At 43.1% G+C, this 16,027-nt stretch overlaps 1 protein-coding gene across 4 annotated transcripts in view; it reads right to left on the bottom strand.

The window, feature by feature from the left end:
- clstn1 (calsyntenin 1) overlaps positions 1–16,027 on the bottom strand; it is a 70,083-nt gene that overhangs the window by 15,043 nt on the left and 39,013 nt on the right. Inside the window, exons 3-15 of one of the 4 annotated variants that reach the window (XM_029719399.1) lie at positions 14,152–14,181; positions 12,366–12,561; positions 10,544–10,752; positions 10,038–10,187; positions 9,573–9,758; positions 9,044–9,292; positions 8,498–8,619; positions 7,705–7,867; positions 7,099–7,149; positions 4,732–4,889; positions 3,917–4,065; positions 2,899–3,152; positions 130–300 (exon numbers count right to left, since the gene is read on the bottom strand). In XM_029719399.1, the coding sequence (XP_029575259.1) occupies positions 130–300; positions 2,899–3,152; positions 3,917–4,065; positions 4,732–4,889; positions 7,099–7,149; positions 7,705–7,867; positions 8,498–8,619; positions 9,044–9,292; positions 9,573–9,758; positions 10,038–10,187; positions 10,544–10,752; positions 12,366–12,561; positions 14,152–14,181 (2,088 nt within the window). The remainder of the gene's footprint in view (positions 1–129; positions 301–2,898; positions 3,153–3,916; positions 4,066–4,731; positions 4,890–7,098; positions 7,150–7,704; positions 7,868–8,497; positions 8,620–9,043; positions 9,293–9,572; positions 9,759–10,037; positions 10,188–10,543; positions 10,753–12,365; positions 12,562–14,151; positions 14,182–16,027) is intronic. The other 3 variants (XM_029719402.1, XM_029719400.1, XM_029719403.1) reach the window with 3 other exon arrangements.

The raw sequence follows: 16,027 nt of genomic DNA, 5'->3' as shown, positions 1-16,027 counted from the left end.
GCACAAAGCAGACAGGAGGGTTGATGAAGGATATGTTTTTCATGCATTATGGGGAAAAATGTCTAGCCTAGCCTAGTCTACCATAGCCAAACAGCCTAGTCTAGCTTAGCCTAGCCATCCTAGACCAACCTGTCATGACAAGACCCAGGTTGGAGGAGGTCATCTCCAGGCCGCGCTGCTGGACCTGGGCCTGGTCCACCTCCAAGGTCTCATGCTCTCCGTCCAGCTCATCGCCCAGCGCCGTCACCTCACATGTGTCCAGGTTGTGCATGATCTCCTCCGACACTACCGTCTCTTGAACTGAGAAAAGAGGCGGGAAGAAGATTGATTTAAAAGAAAATCTGTACGTTTGCTGTGGAAATGTATGTGGTAACACTTTCCATGCCAATAAAGCCCTTTGAATTTTGAGAGAATATTGTCACTGTTAAAATGTGAGCTTCTTAACAGAGCTATTGGGGCTTGTTACCCAGAACCAGATTAAGCCTTGTCCTAGACTAAAACATACTTTCAATGGACATTCTCCACTGACGATGCTGGTTACGCTTTATTTTACAGGTGGTATTTACTAAGAAACTATGTGGTAACAATGGATAATAGTAATTTCAAAGAAACCACCTGCTTAATATCAGGAAAATAAAAAGGTAACTATGGAGCTTTTCAGTCCAGGACAGGGCTTAATCTGTGTCTGGGAAACCAGCCCATGATGTCCAGTACATTGTTTATCAACCAGAGGTAATGAGAACAGCAGTGCTGGTAGGCAACAGCGGTAGTAGACCTCTAAGCCCTGTTTTCCCATATGGTTTGTTTTACACAAGGGCACTTTGTCTCTCTCAATCTCTAGATCGCTCGCCCTCCCTTTCTTGCATTCTCTTTCTCCCCTTTCCACATCTCTCTCAGCCTCCCTCCCTAGTTCATTCTCTCTCGCTCTCCCTCTTCTGTTTCTATTTTTTTCCCTCTTCTCTCTAGCACTCCCTGCCTTGTTCTTTATCAGACCAAATAGATGAACAGATGTCGTAGCTGGTCAAATAACCCTCCCATAAAGCTTGAGTAGTAAACAACCCCTCCCTCCTCCCTTCCACAGCTTCCTCCTCCTCCCTCCTACAGCTCCCTCCTCCTCCTCCCTCCCACAGCTCCCTCCTCCTCCCTCCTACAGCTCCCTCCTCCTCCTCCCTCCCACAGCTCCCTCCTCCTCCTCCCTCCTACAGCTCCCTCCTCCTCCTCCCTCCTACAGCTCCCTCCTCCTACAGCTCCCTCCTCCCTCCTACAGCTCCCTCCTCCCTCCTACAGCTCCCTCCTCCTCCCTCCAACAGCTCCCTCCTCCTCCTCCCTCCCACAGCTCCCTCCTCCTCCTCCTCCCTCCTACAGCTCCCTCCTCCTCCTCCCTCCTACAGCTCCCTCCTCCTCCTCCCTCCTACAGCTCCCTCCTCCTCCTCCCTCCCACAGCTCCCTCCTCCTCCTCCCTCCCACAGCTCCCTCCTCCTCCTCCCTCCCACAGCTCCCTCCTCCTCCTCCCTCCTACAGCTCCCTCCTCCAGCTCCCTCCTCCTCCTCCTCCCTCCTACAGCTCCCTCCTCCTCCCTCCCACAGCTCTCTCCTCCTCCCTCCTACAGCTCCCTCCTCCTCCAGCTCCCTCCTCCTCCTCCCTCCCACAGCTCCCTCCTCCTCCTCCCTCCCACAGCTTGCCACTGGTGGCCTAATCCTCTGTGTGTTATCTACTTGTTTCCACTGGGATATATACCAGGGTCTGGCCAATATCAACCCAATTCAATTCAGCCAGTACAATTAATCCCCGTGCATTGGGGTCTCCTCCAGATTTGCCCTTAGGGACACAAGGGCATCTAAAATGAGCATCCATGTCTGCCTGAACCAATATTTCCGATTGAAAGCAATTTGGATCTGCCTAGTCTCTGCAATTGTAGGGAAGAAGAACCACTTTGAGTTCAAATGAAATGCCCTGAACCATGATCTTGGCTGTGGTATTTTCTGTGGATGACTCTGTGCTCCTCCAAATGTATGTGGTGTGTTGTTCGGGGATGTTTTCCCATATGGCTTGTTTTTCCACAAGGGCACTTTGTCTCTTTCAATCTCTGGATCGCTCCCCCTCCCTTTCTTGCATTCTCTTTCTCCTCTTTCTACATCTCTCTCAGCCTCCCTCCTTTATATTTAATCCATTTTACAATAAGGCTGTAATGGAAAAAAAAATGGAAAAAAGTAAAAGGTCTGAATACTTTCCGAAGGCACTGTATCTACAGCCAACCTCTGATCTGTAGACCGCCAATGGTCCCTGGGATGATACAAACAGGTCCCTGAGATGGTTGGCTGACTGACAGTTTGTCAGTTCTCAAGAGCTGGTTTTAATTTAAGGGGATACTTCAAAGAAGAGGGACCGGACCATAGCTTGCTGGTTGAGAAACCTTAAAGGTTTAGAAACATTCCTTAACTGTAAGGTGGTACACAATCTACAGTAAGGGGGTACAATCTATAGAGTGCTTTAAAAAAAAAACATGTTTGGCTCCCCCAAGTTATTCAATTTTTTGAAATTTAAGTTTTGGGTCAAAAAATATTTAAAAAACAACGAATTAAGCAAAAAATTTGTTTAATTGAGGAAATCTGTTCCTAACTAAGTATTCACACAAATAAAAAAAGAGACGTGATCGTGTCTCAATGTATTCGAGGTATGAAATGATTGTATTTCAAAAGAACAATCTCTTTTTGGGCTTACAGTAGTTGTGGTCAATTTCAGTGTACAAATTATCATTATTTTACGTCCCCCCTGACCATTCACCCTGACAAAAATAAGCCCACGGCTGAATCTAGTTGCCTACCCCTGATTTACATTAAGGTGGACCTATTTAAAGTATGGACGTATGATCTACAGTAGGGTGGTACGTCTTAGTACCTGTGGGGTCGTCCTCTGCCCCCTCTGTGGCCTCTGTGGCCTCTGGCTCGGTTTCAGCCTCAACCTCGCGGGTGATGGTGCTGACGATGCGCAGCTCGGGGAACAGAGTCACGCCCTCAGGGCTCTCAAACTCTGCAGCGCCGCGGGCAAAGTGGTCGATGCCACTCAGGCTGATCTTGGGCTCCTCGGGCTGCAGCACCATCACGTATCCCGCCGCTTCCGGTACCAAGATGCACGTCTCCTCATTGAAGCACCTAGCAAGCCAACGGTTTCAGATTAGGTCCATTTCAATTGATATGTCCATTTCAGTCTAATATAAGCAGTATATTAGCCATGACATTCAATTTGGCCTCTTTTATCTTTAAGTATAAACATTTGTTTAGTTTGCATGCAATATGCGAGAAAAATATCCTCTGTCTTTCTAAGTGCATGCAAATATGGCAGGGGACCATTTGATTGGCTATACTGTGAAACTTTAAAACAGTTTGCAGTTCACTTGAAGCAGTCTTTCATTCTTTTCACCTCTATCTTACCATTTTAACTTTCATGTTGAATTCACTTTGGAAAAGGCAGGTACACACTACCCTCCATTTTACCTTTCTATTCAGATGTTTTGATTAAATTCCCTTTGAATAAATAACCTTTTGAATCTTTATTTGAGTGTAAAGCAGCACCTTTTAAACATGTCAGTGATTTACCATTTAAATATCATCATCTTTCACTGACACAAAATGTATAATATCATAAAGCATATATTGGTAAGCCTGGCTAAACAGCCAAACTCAGTAGCCATATTGCTGTCTTATTGTACCAAGTGGTCTGGTGCACAGACACTGTATTATATCATTCAGGGCTGGTTTCCCAGACACAGATCAAGCCTAGTCCTGGACTAAAAAGCATGCTTAATGGAGAATCTCTATACATGTTTTAGTCCAGGGCTAGGCTTAATCTGTGTCTGGGAAACTGACCCAAAGTGTATATGGGGCCAAAGTGTTTATTGATGGCACGGGACACTCACTTGACGGTGGTGGAGACGCGGAGGTGTCGAATGCCGGGGGTGGGGAACTGGCGTGAGTTCAGGTAGGAGATGTGCTGCATGACCTTGTCGAAAGCCTCAATGTCATCGCCTTCCACGGTCAGCGACGACTGGTTGGGGTTGAACGCCACCTGAGAGAGAAGAGGTGATGGCGGCAGAGTGAGCCCCAACTGTTGATTTTCCATGTTAGTCATTTAGCAGACGCTCTTATCCAGAGCAACTTACAGTCATTCACTTTAGTAGGAGAAAAAAGCCACATATCAAAGTCATTGCTAGAAGACTGAAGCCCCTCTTAGGGCTGTACTCATGTTCAATGTACTCTCTTTTAGCCCTTAGTCCCATAACTTCAAGCAAGTTGTATTGTTATAAATGTGACTGTATTAGAGGTACACCAATCCACTGGACTTTGTAGCCCGGTTAAAGGGATAGTTCACTGCTTTGGTTTCGTTTCCCTGGAAGTTTACCAATGCTAACGTTTCAGCATTTGTGGCAGAAATCCCATTCAAGTCATGGGAACGATATTAGCCTTTTTCGCGCATCATGTCGAAATCATCCAAAGTATCAAAAATAGATTGTGAAGCTCACCAAACAGCGCCAGCCACTGCCAGGGAAACTAAAGGCATGGATTGCTGTCATACCTTGTACATAGACTGCTTACATGGTATGTGTAATGTGTAAAAAAAAAAAAATTGTGAACTATCCCTTTAAGGTTAGGAAAGCTGATCCTTGATCTTTACAGAGGGGAAACTTCACCCCAGAGCCCCTCCAGCCCCCCAGGCTATAGCTAGACCTCTCACCTTGACGGCAGAGGCCACCTCCTCAGGCAGCTGCACATCCAGGCCCTCCTTGCAGGTATACAGGCAGTCGATCACCTTCTTGTTTTCCAGCTTTCCCGAACGGATCATCAGGCCGGCTAGATTCCCCCGGAAAAACTGGGACATGCGAGCGTTGCCGCCTGGACCCAGCGAAGAGCGGAGGAGAAAACACACACAGTCAGCCAGGCGTATAAATCTGCAGACTGACCTTTTCTGGGCCAGCGGTTTGAAGCATGCCATCTGAATGTGCAGCAAAGGCCGCGTGACTGGCGCTCTCATGCAAGTTAGTATGTGTGCCCTTAAAAGGCCTGAGAATGGATGACGGATGAGCTGATACAGGCCTCCAGCCAAACATGCACCAATTTGCAGTTTGATGGTGGAAAAAAGAATGGATTGGAGGGGGGGGCATGCTGTCATGGAATCGGTTCAATGTCTTCACTTCAAATGTTATAATCTTACATACATTTTCATACCAATATGTATCCCACCAGGCCATGATGATTCTTGATATTTCAATATAATTTATGTTTTTCAATATACTTTTGCTACAATCGATTGTGAGGAAAATCTTAAATGTGACTTACATCCCAGTTAGCACATTTGGTTCCTTGGAAGCTGAGGGAACGTAAGATTTTGCCTTCCCATTGGTTGTGGGAACGAAGCCATAAGTTTCCTGACGGTAAAACTGACATTTTTTTTTTTTTTTTAAACGTTCTTAGAACAGAAGTAAACATTTTGCCTGTTCTGGGAACATTCCTTTTTAGGTTGCAGGGGGGTTCTGAGAACATTTCACTATGATTCCCTGAAAGTTTTCCTGGGATGTTTAATTAACACTATGAGAATGGAAATTATAGGTTATTTGAAGGTAATTAAATAACAGAACATTCTCTAAAATGTTTTTAATGAAATGTAAAGGTTATTTTTTAATACCTTTACCTGAATGTTTTAATAACACTTTGAATAACACTGCTAGCTTAGTTTGGGATAACTGTTCTGAACTCCAAGCAAAGATGGAAATTAATTTGTTTAGTGCAAACACATTGTTTTATTGCGCGCGGTCACTGAGATTCGAACCTATGAACTTCTGTTCTCCATCCATGGAATTTGTCCACTGTGCCACCAGCATACCATGTTTTTTAAACTCATACAAAGCTGTTAATTTTAGTCTATTCAAACAGGCCCTATTTCAAAGGAAGGAAGCTCTCATTAAGATCAGGTGTGGCCAATTAGTAGCCGCAGCCAACACACCTGAACACATTTAACAAGACAGAGGATAAAGAGTGTTTGGTTGACACAGAGAACAGAATGTACGTTTTTAAATCAACATTCTTAGAACGTTCTCTGAACGTTACAAAGGTTTTCTTGTAGTTTTTAATGGACCATTTTGTTTTACGTTCTCTGAATAATTTGAGAACATGACTTTAAATACAACCATTAGGAACGTTCTAATGGTCAAACCAGTTGGAGAACTTTCCTAGAATATTACCAACATTTAAATTAAATGTAACTATGTTTGAACTTTTTGGAAACATTCTGTTAAAGTAATGAAATACCAAGAAAATAATTTTTTTTTTTTGTCAAGTTCCTTAAATGTGCTGAGAATGTTCCAAAGCCAAGCAACTATCCTGCACCATTCCAGAAAAGTTTGTATGCAACGTCGGCAGTACGTCCAAAATAACCATAAGACAACCATGCTCTCACCAAGCCCTAAGAAACATATGGTTCTCAGATCATTTAGTGCTAGCTGCGATGTATCCTATCAGTTATGGTTCTTGATTTATTGTTAACTCATTTCAATATACTGGTGCATTTCTTGAGGTGAAAATCATAAGCTCGAGGTGAATATTGTGCAGGGACTTGATGCACCCGGTAGTGCATGAAGATGGGTCTGCTGTGGCTGCGTCACTGCAACACAAATCTGGCCTCGCCTCTCTCAAGGTCACATTGTCCTGCAGCCAGCAGCAGAATCGCTGTGTCGCAAGCTGAGCATTGTTGTCATCAGATACTCTGGAGCCGCAGCTCCTTACGCAAGGTCATGCACCGAAATGTTAAACATCTCCAAATACTGCATCGGGTAATAGAGAGCACCGTCTGAAGGCGAAATTGAGAGAATACTGCATTGGCTTATGAATAATAGAAATATCAAAGTGATACAAAAAAAAGCCGTCCAGGAATATGTTGCATCCAGTCTTACGCAGACTGTCTCATGCTAGAAATGTAGAGTTAGAGAATCATTCCTCGTGCAGCTAGAATGTGGAAGACATTCTAGTCGGGGGTGATGATGATGATGATGCCGTTAACAAGATGGACAAATGGCACATTAAGGAGTAAGGGAAAGACTTGAGCAACCTGTGGAAGGCTCAGAGACTGTCTCATTGTCTTTGTCATGTCCTGGGTTGTCTGTAGAGAGTACAGGAGAGAGTTCAGGGAAAGAAAGCAGGGGGTAAGGGATTGAGAATCAGGAGAGGTTGGTTTGATGTTACACATGAACTCATAGTGCATCATCCTGGTAGCAGGGAAAGAGTTAATACTGTATGTACGGTATATCAGAACAATTACATGTACACATTTTAGGCATAAACAAAACAAGGAGAACTACTACCACTGTATATCAATGAAAAAAAATGGAAAGAAAAAAAACGAATTCTCAAACAGAAAGCCTTATTCTAGCATTTTTCCTAAGTAACTATCAATATAAACTCAAAGATCAATACTGGTGTCTTAGCTGATACATTCATTGCCATGTAAGCTAAAGGATGACATCTTAAAACATCCTGATAAGGGATTTATTTTTGTTGTTAAGATAATATCTTAAGACATGCTTTTGTCTGTTTTCACCAACATTCCCGCTGTGTCTTGCCTGGTCCCAGATCTGTTTGAGTTATCATGTCAACTCCAAATGTTTGGTGATAGCACAAACAGATCTGGGACCAGGCTACTTTGTGGCTAGTTTACCTTGCCAGCAGGCCCCGATAGTGAGCTGCATGTCGATCTTGGAGGAGTGCAGGGGGTAGTCTTCGGTGACCAGGAAGGGCTCGAAGGTGGCCCCGTCTACAAAGAGAGCCACGGAGGGGAACTCCACGTTCAGCACGTAGTGGTGCCACTCTTTGTCACACACCTGGAGGGAGAGAGAGAGGAGAAGGGGCAGGAGGTGAAAGTCAACTCTGTCTAAATGAGTCTTTCCTCGCCTCCTTCTCAACCTTATTGTCCTAGGTCCCTCCCTTCTGACTTTCTTCTCCAATACGATTTGAGAATGAGGCAAGGAGAGAAGATGCAAGAAATCAATTAAATATTGACTGGGTTGGAGCCTAGTCGAGGCCATGATGAGGTAGACATGGCAAAGAGCTCATTCTGCATATGTTCTACTACCCTGCTCTCATTCTAGAGTCCTCATAAACATCTTTGTTATGGCAATGACAAAACGGATTGTGCTAATGGACAAACCATTTGGAATTTTGCTATGATTTTGAGAGGCAGCTGAAAATCATTGGTTGTTGTGGGGTTCTGGGACATTCTCACTAGTCAAATCTGGGACAATAAAGTAACTACTACTACAGTCAAACTGTCTTGAGGTGTGGTGTTGAAAAAGGGGCAGTCTTGGTTGTGTCCTGGTGACCAAGCAGACCACGAAAATAAGTGTTTTAATTAATGCTTTGAAGTGTTATCCTCTGCGATCAAATGCAAACGCATCTTGTTTGGTGTATGCATTCGTTTTACCCAAAATTAAATTAAAAGTGTGGCAGCTCACCTGGTCCAGTTTCCAGTGGAACTCCGCTGGTTTGTAGTTCTCCGTCTCTGCGGGGTCCTGACGCAGCAGCAGGATGAGGTGACAGTTGTGGACGTAGAGGGAGTAGTGGTGTCTGTTCATCTCTGTGGGATGGGCACCAGATTAGGGTTAAAGGTAGGTTTGCCAAGCTCCGGTAACGTTCCAATATTCCCAAGTTCTCCAAAAATCCCAGATGGAAGATTCACAGAATCAAAATAGAATGAGCAGAAAATCTGGAATCCTCCAACCATGATTTCAAGAAAACCTGGGAATTTTGGTAAAGTTGCCAGAATTTTGGTCCTATCACGAGAGGACAAATATTGTCTATTGATGTATGGGGTATCAGACCTTGGTACGAATCATAACCCTAATTATTTTCTTTCACATTCCTAAGCTGTGCTCGATTGAGCTTGCCAGGCACAATGGAATAGTCCCAAAAGTGCAAACCCCATCGTACCAGCACTCCAGACAGGCTCAACGGAGTACACCACATGGGGTATGTTTTACAGTGAGTAGAGGGTAGCGTACCGGTCTTGTCCGAGTTACAGAGGATGGTCTCCTTCTCCCTGGCCCCGGGGCCGTGCCTCATCCACACAGAGACGGTGAAGGGCTCCTTCAGGCTGGTGCTCACCACGCCCTCGGGCACCTTTATGGCCTGGGTGCCGTTGAACTCAAACACCTGGTCGCTGTCATGCCCATTGTCTGTGGGCAGACCCACCGTCCAGTTGGCAGAGCTGCTTGGTGCAGGCAGTAATTCCACCGTGCCAGCGCTGGCGCCTGAGAGACACACACACACACACACACACACCCCGAATGCCAGGTTTAGACACAAATACACAATGCTACAGATGAGAAAAGCGATGACTCGTTTTCCCCAGCTAACAATTACATCATGTCAACAAATCAAATCCACTTTGTTCACTGAGGGTAGGTTATTTTGGAATGGACTGCATTACGAGGAATGGATGTTGTTTGGCACATTGCTTGATTAGCAGAGATACATGCTCTGAGCTACAGTATACCATGGTTGTTTTGTTGTAGGTTTAGGGTTTCTCACCACATAGCTTGTGCAGGGACTTCTCAGAGTAGGTGTCTCGGTCGCAGCCCTTTCCGATGTGATTGGTCTCCAGCTCGATGTTGGCCTGGATGGAGGTGATTGGCTCTTCGCAGGTCTCCAAGTGCATGCTGGGGAAAAGGGCCAGACTGCCTGTGCCAGGCTCGTACTCAATCCTCTTGTTGAAACCTGAGAAAGAGAGATGTATAGAGGGAGAGAACGTGAAAGAGAGAAGAGAAATGAGCAACATGTTTAAACGCAACACTACAAATAATGGTATAAGACATTTGCAGTCGATACTCTGTTCATTCATTAGGCAGTGATTCTGAAGCTAGCTAAGAGAGGATAAGCTTGAGGGTTGAACGACTTCTTTCCAATGGTATACTGTAAACTTTAGCCTTAGAGTCCCACACACTAACAGATCCTGAAGCCGTTTGAGAGTTACTGATAGAGTAGGGCCTTTGCTACCTTGCCAGCCGGGCTTGCAGGTGGGCTTAATGTTGATCTTGACCAGCACATCTTCTGAGGCGCGGTTCTTCCCACAGTCGTAGGCAGTCACCGTCAGTTTGTACATGCGCTCTTTGCTGTAGTTCAGCTTCTCTGTGTTCTTGATGAAGCCTGAGTGAAGAAAAAAAATAAAAATAAAGAATTGAGCTGATTTGAGCTTTTCATTGATGGAATGCCAACAGGCTACAGGTGCGCTAAGAACAAAAGTAAACAGTGCTAATCAAAGCCCAACTTCTAAAATCAGATTAGACACGCAAGGGATTATCATAATACAGAGATTGGCATTTCAAGGTGCAAGCCTACACTTCAAAGGCAAAGTGCTGAATAAAAAAAATGACAGACTTACTGTTTGCCGAGATCAATAAAACAATTGGTCTAGGTCAATAAGAATCGCAGCTCTGATCTATTTTTAAGCAGTTTGTTTTTTGGCAGGCGGCAGGGTTGGGAAGCTACGTCGGGGTCCTTACCATCCTTGTCAACAGTGAAGGGCACATCTGGGGTGACGATCTCGTAGCTGCAGATTTGGCTAAACTGGAATGAGCAGTCGGCATCCACTGCCTCCACCTTCAGGATGCTGTCATACTTCTTACCCTCGATGACCGTGGCTTTGTAGGACTTCTCCTTGAACACTGGGGAATACTCGTTGATGTCGTTCACTTGGATGTGGACGGTGGCCCTGGTGGGGTCAAAGTTAAACTGGTGACGACAGACTGACCGACCAAAAAGATACATCCATCACACAAGCTTCTGTGAATAACATTAGTCTCTGCTTACCTGACTAAGTAATCTGTGCAATAACAATTTTTGGATGGCTGTATTGCAGCCAATCACAATTTATCATAATGTTGCATTACAGCTGGATAACTTTGATTATACTAACATAATCAAGGATAGTAAGGAAGGATGACTCAATGTGGGCAAGGGAGACCTCTGAGATTGGAGACAGTACTCATCTTCTTGTCTCAAAAGTAAAAAAGTGTTACACTATTGTATACACCCTTATATTATACTAGGATTATACTAGGGATATTGTGTTTCCATAGCTAGGGCTGACAGTGAGGACTTGTGAAGAGCAGAATCAACCACCAATTAAATTTTTGTTCAATTTAAGGGGCTTTAATGGCATGTGAAACATATGTTTACATTGCCAAAGCATATGAAATACCTCTAAATAATCAAAACAGTTGCTCTGTGAGAAGGTGTTAAAGTTCACAGATAGCCACTGGGGATCCAGGCCCAGCCAATCAGAATTAGTTTTTTCCCACAAAGGGCTTTATTACAGATAGAAATACACCTCAGTTTCATCATCTGTCCGGGTGGCTGGTGTCTGACGATCCCGCGGGTGAAATAGCCGGATGTGGAGCTGCTGGGCTGGCGTGGTTACACGTGGTCTGCGGTCGTGAGGGCGGTTGGACGTACTGCCAATTTCTCTAAAACAACGTTGAGGCGGCTTATGGTAGAGAAATTAACATTCAATTCTCTGGCAACAGCTCTGGTGGACATTCCTGCAGTCAGCATGCCAATTGCACGCTCCCTCAAAAGTTGAGACATCTGTGGCATTGTGTTGTGTGACAAAACTGCACATTTTAGAGTGGCCTTTTAGTGTCCCCAGCACAAGGTGCACCTGTGTAATGATCATGCTGTTTAATCAGCTTCTTGATATTCCGCACCTGTCAGGTGGATGGATTATTTTAGGAAAGGATAAATGCTCACTAACAGGGATATAAACAAATTTGTGCACAAAATATGAAATAAATGTTTGTGCATATGGAACATTTCTGGGATTTTTTTTATTTCAGCACATCAAACACGGGACCAACACTTTATATTTATATTTTTGTTCAGTATAAATGCCAGCTGAAGTGTGGCTCTGGCCCCAACTGAGAGCAGGTCTGCCGAAGCCATGCCCAGTGAGACATGGGTGCGGGCCCGCGTAGATGGACACAGAAAAGTCTGAGCCTTTTGGGTAAAACACTGGGGAAAATCCTGTATGGAAATGCACCATTATTGTGCACATTTTCCTTCCAACCTTTACTTGATTGAATATGTTGGCAATTATCAAATTCATAGACTGCAAGGTGAATTTTGATTGATGGACTCATCGCATCAATCTAATTTTAAAAGGACTGCTGGCACCAGCAGAATGTCCTACCCACACTAAGATAAGGTCATTCGAACAAAATTGAGTCAAGGCGGGAAGAAATTGCACACACTGTGGCACAAGTGTTGACTTTGCAAATTGGTCCCAGTACGGGGCCCTGGGGCACTACGGAGCAGAGTCAGACATACTTGTGAGATTTCTTCATGTTGGCTCCGTCGGGGCCCTCTCCACAGTCATAGGCCTGGATGGTGAAGGTGTGCTCCTTCTGGAGTTCACAGTCCAGCTTGTCCTTAGCTCGAATGACTCCCTCACCCGTGGACTTGTCCAGGACCACTGCCTCAAAGGGAACATTCTGCCCATGGATCCTGAAGCCACAAATCTCACCTGAACAGGTCAAGAATCGAAAAAGTGTTTGTTTAGAAGGGGAAAGTTCCTTGTTGAAGTCTAAAGTCATATTAGTAATAAAACACTATGTATACACAAACTTAAATAAGGAACAGCCAAAGGTTTTGGCAGCCAGGGATTTGTACATTTGGGGGCAGGGGGTGTCTGTGGAGGAAGCCAGAAGCATTGTTGTATGGGTGAGTACTTGAGGGGAGGGGAGGGGGAGTGGGGACATTTAGCATAATAGTGGGCTGACTGATCACATCGCATCCAGTCATGCATGTTGAAACCAATAAATATGTGGACAGGCATTTCACAGGAGTACTTTACATCACAACAATTAAACTAATCAAACCAAACCAAAACGAAGAGGGAGTGCAAAGCCAATATTGGAGCAAGATATTAAAATCGGTGCATTTCACTGTCAGGCTATAAATTACAGGGCTATTTCAGAAGAAAAGAAAGAGTGAACATAGGAAAAAGAAAGGAAACCTAAATCAAAATATTAAACGTTTACAGTAGAAGTAATATGAAACGATTATGATAAAGTGGTCCGGTATCAAATGGCACTAAACCTAATACAGTGAAGAAAAACAAAATTAACAAATTAAAATAATCCATTAAAAGTTCATTTTGGAGTGAAGGAAGTCTTCCTGTGCAATTTTGCCTCACACCCCAAACTATTTAGAAATGAATACAAAATTAAATCATAGAGGATCAAACCAGTACAATAGCAGTAGTCAAACAAAAGTACTGGATGAGAACTGGGGTTAGAAATATCAACTTGCTTGACATCCACATCAAATGACAACTGCAGCCATGCTAATGGTAGAGATTAGTGGTGGAAAAGATGCAACAACAGAAACCTCACAGCAGAGAGAGTTTGCATTAACAACCTCAGCGACTTTGCTTTGAAAATTCGAGAAATTACAAGTTGCCAGTGGTCAAAAATCCTGGTTATTGCGTGAAAATCATCTGTAATATATATTTTTTTAAGTAATACCGACACATTGATTTCAATTTGGTTCTTTTTTGAGAGGCACCAATGATATTGGTGTGCTGTTTATTGTCCATACATAATACTACACTATGACAAAAATGTCATTATCAAATTTAATTTCCCAACATTTAGCATGGGTTCCACTAGGTTGTATTTTCTTAATAAATATTCAACTCAAGGCAGAATTGTTCATTTAAAGTAATTGTCTCAAATTTGCTTTGATATCAGTCTTGGTTGATTGTTCATGATGAATTTGCCAAAATGACAGACATCTTTGAGACCAACTCCTGACTTTAGCACCTTTTCCCTGATTGTGGCTGAAATACTGTTAGGGTCTGCAAACTACAATGGATGTCTCATGCACAGATATTTCTAAGTACACGCAGCCCCACATCACACTTTTCATCCAGTTGTTGTATTTTCCAAAAAATTTGGGGTGAGAGAAAAGTAAAAGTTAAACAAAAACAAATGGGGAGGAGATTAAAGAGCATGGCAGGAGTTTCTGTGTAAAAGTGCGGATGCTAGTTTGCGTTAGTGGGTTAATAATAAAAAAAACTGAGCACAAGACAGGAGAAAGAGCCCATCATCACCTTCTTTGGTGAAGGTCACCTCAAAACTTTCTACAAGAAGGGAGAGAAAATCAACCCAGGTCAGTCAGAAAAGTTGAATTTCAGAGGTTATACAGAGAGGACAAGATACAGTTGAAGTCGGAAGTTTACATACACCTTAGCCAAATACATTTAAACTCAGTTTTTCACAATTCCTGACATTTAATCCTAGTAAAAATTCCCTGTCTTAGGTCAGTTAGGATCACCACTTTATTTTAAGAATGTGAAATGTCACAATATTAGTAGAGAGAATGATTTATTTCAGCTTTTATTTCTTTCATCACATTCCCAGTGGGTCAGAAGTTTACATACACTCAATTAGTATTTGGTAGCATTGCCTTTAAATTGTTTAACTTGGGTCAAACGTTTCAGGTAGGGCTTTGTGATGGCTACTCCAATACCTTGACTTTGTTGTCCTTAAGCCATTTTGCCACTTTGTGCAGTTGCAAACCGTAGTCTGGCTTTTCGCACCAAAGTACGATCATCTCTAGGAGACAGAACACGTCTCCTTCCTGAGCGGTATGGCGGCTGCGTGGTCCCATGGTGTTTATACTTGCGTACTATTGTTTGTACAGATGAACGTGGTACCTTCAGGCATTTGGAAATTGCTCCCAAGGATGAACCAGACTTGTGGAGGTCTACAATGTTTTTTTCTGAGGTCTTGGCTGATTTCTTTTGATTTTCCCATGATGTCAAGCAAAGAGGCACTGAGTTTGAAGGTAGGCCTTGAAATACATCCACAGGTACACCTCCAATTGACTCAAATTATGTCAATTAGCCTATCAGAAGCTTCTAAAGCCATGACATAATTTTCTGGAATTTTCCAAGCTGTTTAAAGGCACTGTCAACTGTGCATGTAAACTTGACCCACTGGAATTGTGATACAGTGAATTATAAGTGAAATAATCTGTCTGTAAACAATTGTTGGAAAAATTACTTGTCATGCACAAAGTAAATGTCCTAACCGACTTGCCAAAACTATAGTTTGTTAACAAGAAATTTGTGGAGTGGTTGAAAAACGAGTTTTAATGACTCCAACCTAAGTGTAAGTAACTGTATATTTACAGTTACTTCCAACTTCAACTGTACATACTTTTGCCATATATGGATACACATTCACATTGAGAGTTTGGAATCAAATTTGACGTGCAAATCAATACACAGCCCAAAAAGCCCTCTTCCTTAGAGGAAAAGTAAGAAGAGGTTACAAAGAAACATTACAGTAAAAGCTTCTACTGCCCAGATTTACCATTTTGCACATGACATGCTAAGAAACAACAATAACCAGCAAAATATTTATGCATTTCATTGGTAGTCTTGGGCGATATACAGTTTATACCGTTTCTTGGGGTATTTCGAAATATCGACGGTATGATTTTCAATACCGTAAAAAAATAATATAATAACTATAAGTTATGTTTAACTAAGGAATCTACGATGAGTCAAATTATATCCAGCTCAGGGCTCCAGCTATGCATTTGGTTTGCTAACTTTCTAGCTATAGTTAGCTAACGGACTTTTGTACATCACGCTGTAACGTACAATTGACCTTAATTTAGGGCCCAAAAAACATAATACTTCCAGGTCAACTGTAATATGAATGCCATTGTAAAGCACAATTTCTCCCCCTTCCAGCAAAATCAATGGCGAGACCTTCATGCTGCCCGTGTCTTCATGACTGAAGAAGGCAATGAGCTCCGTAGGGTCTTTTTAAAAATGGCGGAACGGGGGAGATAAGCCGTGTGGGCAAACAGCTTTTTTCACCCGATCTGTCCAACTTATCACCTCTAAAATGTAAATAAAACACTATAAAGAATTTATATAATGTGTCATTACATACCTATTTGAAGGTTTGTGT

This window comes from Salmo trutta, chromosome 28, assembly GCF_901001165.1.
Source record: "Salmo trutta chromosome 28, fSalTru1.1, whole genome shotgun sequence".
NCBI classification, from domain to species: Eukaryota; Metazoa; Chordata; class Actinopteri; order Salmoniformes; family Salmonidae; genus Salmo; species Salmo trutta.
This window is presented reverse-complemented; position numbering and strand designations above follow the sequence as displayed.